The following is a 15790-nucleotide window of genomic DNA, read 5'->3' on the forward strand; positions in this document are numbered from 1 at the left end:
TCAACTAGAATTAAAATCATTTGGACGTGATGATGACAACATATGTTCAAATGTGCTTGATATAGTTGATGTATGGATTGTTGTAAGAACTATAAGAGCCCCAATAAAATGATTTTACTAAAATAATTTAAAAATAACTTTAGGATAAATTTTTCTCCTATCATAGAAATATACTCTTTTGAAAAGTAAGAGCAAATGTAAACATGTTAGGCTTTAAGGGAGTTTAGTAGGAAACTACTGTATAACTGAAATAACCCAGTATACCAACAGGACTCCTAGTCACTTTACAGTCAGTCTTAAATTTTAAAAAAATTAAATATATTTTATGTCTCATTTCACTGAAGTTTTTTATCACTGGAAAGTTTGTTTTTAAACAACTAAGTAATTCCAAATGTACTCAAACTCAGTGCCATCAAGTGAATTTTGATTCATTAAAAACCCTGTAAGACAGGGTAGAACTGCCCATATGGATTTCTGAAGTTGTAATTCTTTTTGAGATGAGAAAGCTTTATCTTTCTCCTGAGGAGTAGCTAGTGGTTGTGAACTACAGACCTTCAGTTAGCAGACTAAAGTATAAACCACTGCAACATCAGGGCTCCAACTATGTAAGCAGCGCACCAGAAATCCAAAACTCACTGCCACTGAGGCAGCTCTGACTCACAGGGACTCTATAGACAAGCAAAGTACCACCCCTGTAGGTTTCTGAGACTGTAATTCTTTATGGGCGCAGAATGCCTCTTCTTTCTCCCACAGAGCAGCTGGTGGGTTCAAACTGCTGACTTGTGGTTAGCAGCTGAATGCATAACCCACTGCACCATCAGTACTTCTTGTAACTAGTTCACATGTTATCTGACACAATTCATTTAGTTTACTAGTCACTGAAAGTACCTTCTTCAAGCAATTTGCTGAAGAATATCAGTAAGCCTTCATTTGCATTTCATAAGCAGCTATAGATGAGAATAACACTAATCAATGAAAATTTAGTACATAAAAAACAAACTAGCTTAAAACAAATATTAAGTTTAGAGATGAGTAGCAAGTAGGGGAAAACTTCTAATGTATACTCCTACTGCCCAGTTTTACTGAAGGTTTGTAATTGAAAGTCATTTGCACATTTGTCTTCAGCTATATCAAATAGTCAAAGACAGGATAATAGTTGTCTTCAAGAATAGTAGTTACTGAAAGAGGACCCATGAGAGGGGTTTCTGCAAAACTTAAAATGTTTTATTTCTTGCCTAGAAGTTGGTTACACAATGTGCTCACTTTAAGAAAATTGCTCAAGCTATACTCTTAAGTATAGGTACTTTGACAGGCAATTGACAGAAGTTCAGACCAGGTGCAGAACAGGATGTGGAACAAGGGGATTCATTGCTGATGTCATAGTTTTTGGCTGAAAGCAGAGACTACCAGAAAGTGCTTTACTTGTGTTTCATTGACTATGCAAAAGCATTTGACTGTGTGGACCCTAATAAACTGAATAACTTTGAGGAAAAAATGGAATTCCAGAACACTTCATTGTGCTCATACTTGGATTAAGAGACAGTTTTGTGAACAGAACAATGGGATACTGCATGGTTAAAACCAGGAAAGGTGTGCTTCAAGGGTGTATCCTCTCATACTTATTCGATCTGTATGCCGAGCATATCATCAAGAGAAGCTGGATTATATGAAGAGGATAGTGGCAAGGCTTATTGACAACCTATGATTTTTAGATGACACACCTTGCTTGCTGAAAGTAAGGAGGACTTAAAGCACTTGCTGATGAAGATCAAAGATTGTAGCTTGCAGTATGGATTATAGCTCAATGTAAGGAAGACCAAAAATTTCACACTAGACCCATAGGTAACATCGTGATAAATGGCGAAAAAGTTAAAGTCAGGAATTTTATCTTGCTTAGATCCACAATCAATGTTCATGGAAGCAGCAGTCAAGAGTCAAAAGACTTTTGCATTAGGTATAGATCTGATTCATAAGTCTTTAGAGTACTGAGGAGCCAGGATGTTGTTTTGAGGACTAAGGTGTGCCTTACTCAAGCCATGGTATTCTCCATTGCATTTTATGCCTGTGACAGTTGGACACTGAATAAAGAAGATTATAGAAAAATCCATGCATTAGAATTGTGGTGCTGAAGAAGAATATTGAAAGTAACGCGGACGGCTAAAAGGACAAACGGATCTGTATTGGAAGAAGTAAGGCCAGAGAGACCCTTAGAGGCAAGGACGGCAACACTTTGTCTTCCATACTTTGGACATATTGTCAGGAGAGACAAGTCCTTGGAAAAGAACATCATGTTTTGGCAAGGTGTAGGGATTATGAAAAAGTGGACGACCTTCTACAAGAAGGATTGATACAGTGGCTGCATTATGGGCTTGGGCATAGGAGTAATTGTGAGGATGGCACAGGACTGGTACACAGGGTTTCGTTCTGTTCATAGGGTTGCCATGAATCTAGAGCCAACTCGATGGCACCTAACAACAACAACGTACTCTTAAGCATTGTGTACTTTCCTGAATTTATGTCATATGAATAAATTAAATCTCCCAGGGACAGTATGTATAGAGAAAAATCTGAAAACAGAACTTTAAGAGACTAGCAGAAAACTATCAGCTGTCATGGTATGAATCCTTCTCAAAATCAACATCAGGGAATTTCCTCACATTTGGTCTTCTAGTCAATGATCAAGTCTTACTGGTTCTGCTTCAAAAACTTTTTTTTTTAAGGAATCTTCATCCATAGTGCCCTGCTTTTATTTTACATTCTTCATCTCTCACCTAAATGGTTGTTTATTTGATAACTGGTTTGTCTGCCTTACATTCACTTCCTTCGAGTCATATTTTCCCTTATTCAATATTTTTACATCATCTTGAATTTTTATCTTTTTTCCATATACACTGGGAAAATATATCAGTGCCGATTCAGTAAAATACTTGTGGCTAGTGATGATTCCTTATAAGTTCTTAGATGGTGCAGCTTAAAAGCTGGCCTTAAGATAAAATGCTAACTTGTCATATGCTATATATCTTCAGTGATAGTTATCCTGTCTACCTTCTACTCTCAATTTCTCCTCGCCTAAACTCCTCTTCCTGTCATATTTCATTGTTGCCGTTCTATAGTCTCTGTGGTCTATAGGGCTTATGGCTGGGGAAAAGGTATAACTATATTGTATATAATGAGAGACCTTTTGGGTATGGAACATGCATATATCCTGGTTGATTATCATTAAATGGAAAACATGTATAACAAGCACTGGTAACTCTCTGGCTTAGGCATTGGGCTGCTAACCACAAGATCAGCCCATCAGTTAAACCTACCAGCCACTCTGCTGAAGAAAGGTGATACTTTGCTCTGGACAAAATTTAGTTTTGGAAACTTTATATAAGGTCGCTAATGGGTCATATTCAATTAGATAACATTGGGGGTTTGGGTTATCCCTTCCTGGCATGCACCCTGTTTCCTTACCGGTTAAAATCCTCATCATTCAAGTTAAATGTCAAACTGTTTCTACAAAGCCTCTTTTGTTTCACAGTGGAATCAAGTCATTCTTCCTTTATATTGCATCCTGTGCTCCTGTGTACTGTAGCATTTTAGCCATGATAGTACTCTGACAGTCATGACTGCAGTACTTTCAGGATAGGGACTGGGACTGTTGACCATATAAGCAAATAATAGTTGCGTGTATACTTTATGCCATTTCAGCTTATGTGAGATTTGATACCAAAACCAAACTACCACCATCAAGTTGATGCCGACTCATAGCGACGCTGTAGGACAGGGTAGAACTGCCCCTGTGAGTTTCTGAGACTGTAACTCTTTATGGGAGTAGAAAGCCCCATTTTTTCCCAAGGTTTGACAGGGACACTCTTATTTTCAGTCAGCGATAGAGACTTGTTTATATGTCTTTCTATGTACAAATATAATTATTAATGACATCTAGATACTGTGGTGAACATAAGAAAATCTTAGGTTTTAGACTACATGGTACAGCTAAGTATTAACATAACTGAGATAATTAAAGAACAATTATTAAATAATTTTAAGTAAGGAGAAAACTGCTATAGGAGTAGACAGAAGTAGAATCTTTTATTGGTGATTTGAGAACAATAAGTGGAATGAGAATTTAACATGGGGTAGGTAGAAGGGGAAAACCCATTATTATAAATCTATAGGACAGCAACAACAAAAATAATTTTTCTTCTTATTAAATAGTTATATCACCTGACATTTTTCTCATGAATTTTTTTTCATATTAAGGCTAACAAATAAAATGACTGTCTTTCTATGCTCAGGAATATATGAACTGTAGTATTAGTTTCTATTCATTCTATAAGAAAGAGTTTATGGTTTTAAATACTATTAATTTTATTTGATTATAACTTTGGTTGGACATTCAATTAATATAAAGTGGAAGAAAGTTTGTCTTGGCCTTTTTCACTTGACCAAAATATGGGGGAAAATGTGAAGAGTTCTAATTGTTTACTCTTTCTCTCTCAAAACAGTAAACTCATTATTACATTGGGTAAGAAACAAAAAAGAAAAAATGATTCTTCAGATGAAATATCTGATAGCGAGCAGAAGCCACAGCATGTATTGAAAGATGAGGACTCTCAAGTGAGTATTCAAAGTTTTTCTGAGAAATGAAGCACTGTTAGAATTATTTAGGTAGTATAAATTGCCTTATGGATAATTATACTAGGTTAGTCTTTACAGGTTATTTTATTTTACTATAGAATTTATAGGACAGCATTACTAAAATATGGTCCTAGTATTATTACCATGTGTACCATGTTAGACCTGGGAGGAAACATTATCTTTTCCAAGTCCCTCATTTTAAAATAATGAAACTGAACCCCTGAGAGAGTTTAAGTAACAATCTAAAATCCCAGATGACTTTTAGCATGACCAAGTATCTACTGATCTTATCTTGCACTTGTAGAGTGCTTTGAATTAACTTAATGATTGAAATACTAATTTTTTAAATCACATACAAATGACAAGGCAAATGGATTAAATCATTCTTAGAGATAATTACTTTCATATGCTTGTGTCAAAGAAAAGTTAGCCAGCTATACTCAAAATGTCCTCACCAAGACATAAATAGTCTGCATTTTGCTTTTATTTTTTAATAGGTGGATTTTCAAAAAAAAAAATCCTGTGAAGTTAGAAAAATTTAGATAGTGAAGGTCATAATAAATCAGGCCACCCTCTGATCTCTAATAATTAAAGTATTACAGTAGGCCGAAGGGGTGGTGGCATTTGTTGGATTATGGGGCCAGAAAGCCCCTGAATGGCCTTTCTTCTTCCTTATGCAGCTTCTTATCCAATGGGAGAGTAGTGGCTCAAGGCTCCTGGGCTGCTGCAAGAGTTGAGGTAAGGGCAGTGACCAAAGCTCCTAATATTATATGGCCTGGCTTTTTCTTCATATGTTATCTTTAACTTAGACAAACATAAAGTTAACTTATTCCACATGAGAAAAACTAGTTTAAATTTTACTAGAATAATGCTGGCCATTTTTCCACTATGTAAATACCATACAATCAAACAATAGAATAGGTTAACTTGCACATTTTTCCATGCTTTTAGTATAGCATTAGGTTGTTTTGTCCTATTTCCTTGCTTTAACACACACCAAAAAGAGAGAGAGAGAAAGAGAAGGAAAGATATATTTTATAGTAAACAATTGTAAAACCATATTATTGATACACTTAGGTGCTTTGTAATATATATGGTGAAGAGGTCCATGTAATGTTCAACAGCAATTAATGTTCCAGATCTGAAGGCTTGAAAATTAAGTTTTAAAGATGTACATATGGTACTTAATATTGTTACTTTAATCTCATTAAAGAACTTGTGAAAAATATAATGAAAATCCACCTGTAGCAGAATACACTGGGATCATTATAAGTGATATGCTTATGAAATATTAGTCATTTAAAAGCGTAGTGTTTCTGACCTCTGTGGGCTTATTTTATAAAGCCTTAAAACATAAGAAAAAAAGCTAGAAATAAGAAATTAGAATAGAGCATTTTCCCCTATTTCCAGTTGTACTTTGAATACCATTATAAAAGAAATGACCTAGAAAAGTACATTGGCCAAAGTATGGACGTCTAATCAGATTTTATCTTTTTAGACTAGTGGCGGTGCTACACAAGAGACAGGGTAGTTGTTGAGAGGGACGCTTATTGGGCATTACTCTGTCGCTGTGTACATTAGGGGAATGTAATTGCGATAAAGAATCACCTCTTAGTTTCATGACTCATGGACTTTAATCAGTTAAGTGAGGGATCAGTTTACTATATGTGACCTTCATTCTGAGTGTGTACTTTTATGAATTCAAGAGTCTTGTAGGCTACTTGTTTCAAAGTACTCATAGATGGCATAGTGACTGTAATTATAATATTGAAAATGTCTAGCAGTGCCTTCTAAAAAAGTACTCTATTATTCCCAAACATCATTATTTAGAATACTTATGTACATTGATCATACATGTTATTGGTAGAATAACAAATTGGCTATTTTAAACTGTCTTTAAACATTAGATCTGGATGGTAGCATTTTAAACATTCTTTGGACCTAGTGTTAATTTGAGTTAGCATTCTATAGGAGGCCTGGATTTGTCTGCCACATTGACTGAACTGACCATATTAGTGCCTGCCCTTCTCTCACTGTCCCACTACTAGGAGAAAGGAGCAGAGGCAGGTTGTTCAACACTACACCAACCTCACAAATTGCAAGTAACAGCCTGTTCTAACACTGCTGCACTAAGCCACTTTTGTCTTAGCTTTAGAGTTCATTTAAAACCTCCTATATATAAATCATCATCAGAAAACAATAGAAGATTAGTAGGGCTATTTTGCTGATTCCATTTTTTGAGGGGTGGGGAGAGTATTAAACATATGGAAGAGAATGGATTTTAAAAAGAAGAAGGGGCTGGATTTACCAAATAAAGAGCTATGTCTCTGATGTTTCCACCCAAGAGATCGGCTGTGGGGGGAGGGGTGGGCAGTAAATATGACGTGATTGGGGGTTTAAAGGCAACTTATGATATTTGGGGGGATGGGTGTTGGTGACAAAAGATAAGTAGTTTTTTCTTTTTAATTCTCAAAACACGAAATTTCTGGAAAAATTAAGATAATTAGGGTGGTAAGTAAAACCATGTGTATTTGATTTCCTGGCTTGAAATGACTTAGATCATTTTAAAATGCTACTTGCATATAATAGTTTTGAAATGGTTTACTTCTGCTTTATGCTGGAATTTTTTCTATTTTTAAAGAAAACTAGTAAAATTAGTTTCCTCTTTCAAATCAGATTATTTGGTATTCTTAATACTTTTTTGTAATCTTTTAAAAGACTATATCATTTAATTTTGCATAGTCTGTTTTAAAATCAATTTTGTAACAAATATTATTTAATTCTTCTAGGATTGTGCTCCAAGTTAATTATTTAGCCAATATTCACCTAATATTTAGACAAAAACGGAAAGTGTTGTTTTTGGGGGTTTTTTGAAGTGTTTAATAGTTGGAAATATGTGCTACCTAAACAGTGAAGTACTTAAATAACATAGTTGTCTCTTTATTCTTCTTGACAGTCATTTAAAAGCAATAGGATATTACTAATAAAATCTATATTGCTCAAACTGTACAATAGCTCAATAACACAAACATTTTTTAATCAAAGGAAAGTAATAAAAGCAATCCTAATCTTTCTATTTAAAATTTCAGGAAGTGAAGTTCTAGGACAACTATAAACCTGTTGTGGCAAAGGAGAAATCATAATTTCTGTTTATTAAAAGAAAAATATGAGAAAATATGATAGCTGAATAAAATTTTTAGAAGTTGACAGAATTGTCAATTTGGAGAATAATTGCTTTTAAAATCTTTCCTTCCAAATAAGTAATATAAATCTAATCCTTATGATTCATTACAGAAAAGAAGATCAAATCGACAAATTAAAAGAAAAAGATATGGAGAAGCAGCAGAAGGGAAACAGTGTGAAGAAGCAGTTAAAAGTTCTATGAAAATAAAAAAGAATTCAGTTTCTTTACCTGGTGAACAGCCCTTACAATTATTTGTGGTAAGATACATTTTGGGAGGACCTGATGCAAGGGGCTTAAGTGGAGAGCAAATGCCTTGAGAATGATTGGGGCAGGGAATGTATGGATGTGCTTTATACAATTGATGTATGTATATGTATGGATTGTGGTAAGAGTTGTATGAGTCCCTAATAAAATGTAAAAGAAGGAAAAAAAAGATACATTTTGGATTATGACTATAAACATTTTAAGCTAATATAAATTCTTTCATTGTCTTTCCTTCTAAAACTTGGACTTCTTATTATGGGAATCCAAACCAGAAACTTAAGGATCCAGCTTCTCAATTTCCTTTACTTTGTCTAATTTGTCAACTCTGCATATTTTGTTCTAAATTAGTAGTCTGATCAGATTACTATGCTAAACACTCCCAGTCATTTTCTGAAAGCAATGCCTGAACACAGTTTCTGACTTTTCTGGTCTCGTCTCTTACCACTCTACTTGTCTGCAAGCACTCAGTTCTCTAACTTTCTGAAAGTAGTAGCCTGAATGCCAAAGTTTTTCCACTTTTATGCCTATTCATATACAATTTTCTACTTCAAAAATTATTTTAATTCTCCTTAATTTCTTTGTAAGCCAACCACTTATCTGCTACTTAATGAGGCCTTGGGCAAGGACTCATCGTCTCTAGCCTTGGTTTCCTCATCTATTTCATACTACTTATAGTATTGTTTCAATGAGTAAAGTATGTAGTACCCTAGGATCATTTTTATTTTTTTTCCAAAAGAATAATTCTTAATGTTTTAATTTCACATTTCCATGAATAATTTGAACCTCTTGTTTGATACTAAAAATTATGATGAGGGCAGTAGCAACAATATTGTTATGGTTTTTCAATATTTATATTCCTGTAATTTAACAGATTGCCTTACACATGCACTAAATAAATGTTTTATTAGCATATGTATAAATACACACTATGACAGCAAAACAAGTTTTCTGAATGTGCTCCATTATGTTTTTGCTTTGTTTGTTTTTCTCTCACTTCTTCCCTTAGGAGAATCCCAGTGAAGAAGATGCTGCAATTGTGGACAAAATATTATCTTCTAGAACTGTGAAAAAGGAAGTAAGTAATGGTATATTATATATTCCATTTATACTCCATGATTTATTTAAAGAGTCATAATTATTTATTTTATTTTTTAGCTATCCTCTGGAGTGATGATTGATACAGAAGAATTTTTTGTAAAATATAAGAATTAGTAAGTATGAGTTAGAAAATAAGTAACAGCAATATGTTGATTTCAATATAAAGTTACCCTATTTACTTAAAATTGAGTTTTTTTCTTTTTTACCTATTTACTTAAAATTAGGTCTGTATTATATAAAATGTTAAATCTTAGTATTGTTTGAGCTTAAAAATCGTTAAAAGAGTGGGGAAAAATAAAGGTGAAAAAGTATTCAATAACATGCCAAAATAGAATGCTTTTTCTTTCAGGAAACATTAATCACTAAACATATCAAAATGCAGGAATTTTATCATAATATATGCTTTTACAAATTGTATGCATTGTTTGTTCTAGATGTAGCATTAGCTTTTCATATTTTATTTGTTTTGTTAAAAACCTTTTTAACCTTAGGTTATTATATCATATGATGATTTGACAAAAACATTAAATCCTGAGCATAGTGAATTAATTCATAGGTATTGTTAATTGTGAAAAAAAATTCATTATTTTTTAAATGTTTTCCAACTTTTTAAATTTCAGTTAAAGAGAATGTTCAAATAAAATTAGATTCAAAATAAATCCATTTTACTGATCACAACAAAACTCTTGCAGTAAAGAAATGAACTCACATTGTGCTATCTCCTGATGACTCAGTTGGCTCATGGAAAATGACAGACATTTATACTGCAGTCCTCAGAGAGTGAAATTATCACAAGAATTATTTATTGTTAGATTATATGGGAATCTATTAAGTAAAATGATACCTATTTATAAAGTTGAATATAGAATCTTGTACTGGATATTATGATTAAATTAAGTGTCAAAATCATAGCATGGTTTTCTATTACAATTTTAACATACTGTGTTTTATGAAATTTTAGCTCCTACCTTCACTGTGAATGGGCTACAGAAGAACAACTTTTGAAAGATAAAAGGATTCAGCAAAAAATCAAACGATTTAAATTGAGACAAGCACAAAGAGCACATTTTTTCTCAGACGTAAGAAAAAACTAATAAATGAGCTTTTACATGTTAGATTCTACTAAGTATTATTCATTTAATTCCTAAGCTCCAAAATTTTATCAGTTTAAATACCAGTGTATAAATACTACATGCATGCATATGGTAGTTTTTTCTCTGTAAATTCTCTTTTGGAAAAAATACTTTTAAATAGTAGCAGTGATAATTCAAAATAGTGAATAACACTTGTATTTTTAAGTTTGGATACATGCAGACATGTTAATTTCACAAAACAAAACTTTATGAAAGCTTTTTCATTAGAGGAGAGATAAGTGACAAGTAGGAAATTAGATTTTTCAGCATATAAAGTATTGCATATTTTCTCTATCGTGTGTGCGGGGGGTGGGTGTGTGTGTGACGTATACAGCGGCATTGGAAAAAAGTTATTAATTTCTCTAGAGGAGCCCTGGTGGCGCTGTCAGATAAACATTGCACTGCTAATTACAAAGTCAGAGGTTCAGGCCTACAGACCTCCACAGGAGAATGCTAAGGCCATCTTTTAGCCTTAGCAACCCACAAAATAGTTTAAAAAATTCACATATGCTTGAATCAGATTTCCCACTAATAACCATTTACCACTAAAGTTTTATTATTTTTCTTCATTCCTTCTCTGTTTTCTCTCTCTGACACTATCTCTTCCACACAGCCATTTTTTTAAAAATTATTTTGTTGGGGACTCATACAACTGTTATCACAGTCCATACATGCATCAATTGTGTAAAGCACATTTGCACATTCGTACCCTCATCATTCTCAAAACATTTGTTCTCCACTGAAGCCCCTGACATCAACTCCTTATTTTTCCCCCTCCTTCCCCACTCCCCACTCCCTCATCAACCCTTGATAATTTATAAATTATTATTTTGTCATATCTTACACTGTCCGACATCTCCCTTCACCCACTTTTCTGTTGTCCATCCCCCTGGGAGGAGGTTACATGTAGATCCTTATAATTGGTTCCCCTTTTCTATCCCACCTTCCCTACATCCTCCTGGTATCGACACTCTCACCACTCGTCCTGAAGGGATCATTCATCCTGGATTCCCTTGTGTTTCCATTTCCTATTTCTAAGGTAGAATTGGGATCATGATAGTGAGGGGGGCGGAGGGGGTGAAGCATTTAGGAACAAGAGGAAAGTTGTATGTTTCATTGTTGCTACACTGACTAGCTCATCTCCTCCCCGCGACCCACTTTGCTGTCCTCCTCATTCACAATGATACAATTTTTTTGTTCTTTGATGCTTGTTACCTCACCCCTTCAACACCTTGTGATCACACAGGCTGGTGTGGTTCTTCCATGTGGGTTTTGTTGCTTCTCAGCTAGATGGCTGCTTGTTTATCTTCAAGCCTTTAAGATACCAGATGCTATATCTCTTGATAGCTGGGTGCCATCAACATCTTCACCACATTTGCTTATGCACACATTTGTCTTCAGCGATCCTTATTGGGGAGGTGAGCACACAATGATAAGATGTTTTGTTCTTTGATGCCTGATAACTGATCCCTTCAGCATCTCATGATCACACAGGCTGGTGTGCCTCTTCCCTGTGGGCCCTGCTGCCTCGGAGCTAGATGGCTACTTGTTTACCTTCAAGTATTTAAGACTCTAGATGCTATATCTTTTGACAGCCGGGCTCCATCAGCTTCCTTCACCATTTGCTTATGCACCTGCTTTGTCTTCAACGATTGTGTCAGGAAAGTGAGCATCATGGAATGCCAGTTTAATAGCACAAAGTCTTCTTGCATTCAGAGAGTACGTGAGTGGAGGCCCAATGTCCTTCTGCTACCTTAATACTAGACCTATAAATATATGCACATAGATCTGTTTCCCCATCCTCATATATAAATATATTTGCATATGTACCTGTCTTTATCTAGACCTCTATGAGTACCCTTTGCCTCCCAGTTCTTTCTTCTATTTCCTTTTACTTTCCTCTTGTCCCACTATCATGCTCAGTCCCCTCCTGAATTTCAGCAATTCCTCTTAGTTCCATTACCTTTGATCATGCCCTATCAGGCCTCCCACACCCTCCTCACCACCTATTTGGATCACTTGTTGTTCCCTGTCCCTGGGTTTGTTAACACCACTACCTTTCCCCCGACCTCCCCCTCTCTCATGTCCCCCCAAAACTGTCAGTCCCATTGTTTTCTCCTCCAGATTGTTCATCCAGTCTAACTTATTTAGACAGACCTACGGATATAATAATGTGCACAAAAACAAGACACAGCATACCCAAGCAACAAAAGAAAACAAAAAGCCACTGACAAAATAAAACAGAACAACAAAAAAAGAAAAGCTGTAGTTAGTTCCAGGACTGTTGGCCTTTAGGAGAGTTTTCCGGTCGAATCTGATGGGTGCTAAGCCATGGCCCTGGCCCGAAGTCCCTTTTTTGTATTCCCTGGGGACTTCTTTACTCTGTTCCTCTTGCTATTCTGTTGCACGTCCTTAGTGTTTTGCCTTGCTGTGGTGGGATAAGATCGGGCAGAATTCCCACACTGTGTTTCCAGTGTTGTCCCCTGTAGACACCCTTTTTTTTTATTAACGAACCATTTGAAAATAAATTATAGGGTCTTTAGTATTTATTTCCTAAAAATAAAAACATTCTTTTACATGATAAAAGTAACATTGATATGGTAGTTATCTTATTTAGATACCTTGTTCACATTTCTTTATTGTTCTAATTCTTTTAAAAATTGTTTTTATTGTCTTTTAGATGAAAGTCTGTACTGCAAATTAGGTTACCCTTTAATAATTTTTGTACAAATTGTCTGTGCTCCTGTTTACTGGCTTTATACTGTTAGAATGCTCATGATTTTCACTCTTTCCATTTCCAGTCATCTAATTTTTCTTCCCCTTTTTGCCTTCTAATCGTTACGGTAGGTAAATGTTGACCATTTGGTCTCATGTAGTTGATAGTGTAAGAGGGAACTCCTTAATAATAGGTGATATTGTTTATTTTAATAGTTTGGGGGGGCTAAATGCTATAACCTATAAAAGTAACTTCAAGGTCAAGGCAGTATACTTGGAGATTTCTCTAGTCCAGCGGTTCTCAACCTGTGGGTTGCAACACCTTTGGGGGTTGAATGACCCTTTCACAGGTGTTTCCTGATACATAATAGTAGCAAAATGACAGTGATGAAGTAGCAATGAACATAATTTTATGGTTGGTGGGTCACCACAACATGAGGAACTGTATGAAAGAGCCCCGGCATTAGGAAGACTGAGAACCACTCCTCTAGTCTCTTCGTTAAGTCTGATATCTTTTCAGTAATTTCAGTCTTGTTTTACATTTTTTTCTCCCCTTCTATCTGGGACCTTCATTATGCCCCTAGACATAATGATTGGTATTGGCATCTAGGCACCATCTAGTTCTTCTGGTCTCCGGTAGTGTCTTTTATAGTAAAAGATAATGTATATATGTGTTTGTGTGTGTATTCTTGTCCCTAATCCAGTCCAGGACCTCAGGTTACACTTAGTTGTCATGTTTCTTTTAATCTGGAAGGCTATTCATGGTTTCTTTTATTTCATGACGAACATTTGTTTATTTTATAGGGGGTTGCCTGATACACCTCATGATTACCTTCAGATTTTACATTTTTAAAAAGAACAATCTAGAAGTGAGGCATGAATTATATTTGAAAGGATATGATATATATTTACTCTTTCATTTGTGGTGATAACTTTCATCACTAGTTCAAGGTGGTGACTTCTAGAATTCTTCACCATGAAGTTTTTGTTACTCTCTTGCTATTATCAATTGCAAGAGCTGGAGATGTTAATTATTCTAATAACCTATCAGTTAATGAATCCTCAAAAATATGTGCTTACACACTCTGATAATTAGAAGTTCCTGGAGAGTTGAAGATTTTAGAAGTATTTAACTAATTTTATTTTTTCATGAAGATTGCTCTTTCTAACCAGGCACATCAAATAGGAACTATGCAGATTTTCTACAAGGACCATGGTACCACTCCTATGTTAGGCCATGTGTTCTGCAACAAAATATGTGACTTAGGGGAAAGTTAAGATGGTACAGATATTAAAAGAAGAAGCCTGGATACACTATTTAGAAGTTAGGCCAGGGAGAAAAAGAAACCAAATGAGCTGATGAAAGTAAGATTTTCAAGGATGAGAGGGATTATCACCTTAGTAATATGAGGCAGAATGGCAGGAGGGAGATGAAGAATGTGTAAGACACCAGGAGACTTTAAAACCAGATTCTGGTATTTGAAAAACTGTAATTTAAATAAAAATAGAAAGAAGGAATCACTTTCATTTTCATACTTGTAAAGCCTGTATCAAAGATGAGGCTGGAAGCAAAATTAGAATTCCATTTATTCCTTAAAAAAACAATGTGGACTTGATCACCATATAAGAGGAGGTGAAGGGTTTTAAACAGAAACAATATATGATTTATGTAAATACATTTACATATAACAATAGGGACATAGATCTATGTACGTATATTTATTTGTTAAGTAGTAAGGCAGCAGATGGACATTGGGCCTCTACTCAAGTATTCCCTCAATGCAAGAACACTTTGTTCTAATAACCCAGCATTCTGTGATACTCACCTTCCCTGACACTCGCTGAAGACAAAATGGGTGCATAAGCAGGTGCGGTGAAGAAAGCTGACGATGCCCGACTATCAAAAGATAGAGCATCTGGGGTCTCAAAGGCTTGAAGATAAACAAGCAGCCAGGTTACCGAAAAGCAACAGAGTCCACATGGAAGAAGCACACCAGCCTGTGTGATCATGAGGTGTTTAAGGGATCACATATTAGGCATCAAAAACCCAAAATAAAAAAATCATATTGATGTGAATGAGGGGGACGGTGGAGTGGAAACCCAAATCCCACCTGTAGACAAAAGGGCCACAAGGAAGAGATAGGCCAATCAGGGTACAGTATAGCACCAATGAAACCCACAACTTTCCTCAAGTTCTTTACTGCTTTCTTACCTCCTCTCCCCCTTTTTCATGACCCCAATTCTACCTAACAAATCCAGCTAGATCGGAATATATATACTGGTACAAATAAGAGCTCACAGCACAGGTTATCCAGGACTGAAAAATCCCTCCAGACCAATAATGAGAGTAGCGATACCAGGAGGGTCGGGGGAAGGTGGGATAAAAGGGGAATCCATCACAATGATTGACATATAACCCCTCAGAGGGATGTACAACAGAAAACTGGGTGAAGGGAGACAGCAGACGATGTAAGATATGAAAAAAATAATTTATAAATTATCAAGGGACCATGAAGGGAGGGGTGGAAATTAGCTGATACCAAGGGCTCAAGTGGAAAGAAATTGTTTTGAAAACTGGGGAAAAGTCCTCTTTTATCCCATACCTGTGGAATCATTGGGAAAGAAGGGAACAGATAGAGGGATAGCTTTTTAAAGAAAGAAGGACAATGTGAGGAAAGTATAAAAAGAAAAGCACAGAGACTAACTCTAGGACATCTTAAAGAAGATAGCTTTATAGTAATTTGTTTCTCTGAAATGCCTTATTTCT

General features: G+C 35.3%; 1 protein-coding gene across 11 annotated transcripts in view; it reads left to right on the forward strand.

Annotated features, from left to right (window-relative positions):
* Positions 1-15790, forward strand: part of CHD9 (chromodomain helicase DNA binding protein 9) — a 261384-nt gene that overhangs the window by 145213 nt on the left and 100381 nt on the right. For all 11 annotated transcript variants that reach the window (XM_075536429.1, XM_075536433.1, XM_075536432.1 and 8 more), the window contains 5 exons: positions 4497-4608; positions 7924-8070; positions 9084-9152; positions 9233-9288; positions 10137-10254. In XM_075536429.1, coding sequence (XP_075392544.1) covers positions 4497-4608; positions 7924-8070; positions 9084-9152; positions 9233-9288; positions 10137-10254 — 502 coding nt within the window. The remainder of the gene's footprint in view (positions 1-4496; positions 4609-7923; positions 8071-9083; positions 9153-9232; positions 9289-10136; positions 10255-15790) is intronic.

The sequence above is a fragment of the Tenrec ecaudatus genome, chromosome 18, assembly GCF_050624435.1.
Source record: "Tenrec ecaudatus isolate mTenEca1 chromosome 18, mTenEca1.hap1, whole genome shotgun sequence".
Taxonomy (NCBI): domain Eukaryota; kingdom Metazoa; phylum Chordata; class Mammalia; order Afrosoricida; family Tenrecidae; genus Tenrec; species Tenrec ecaudatus.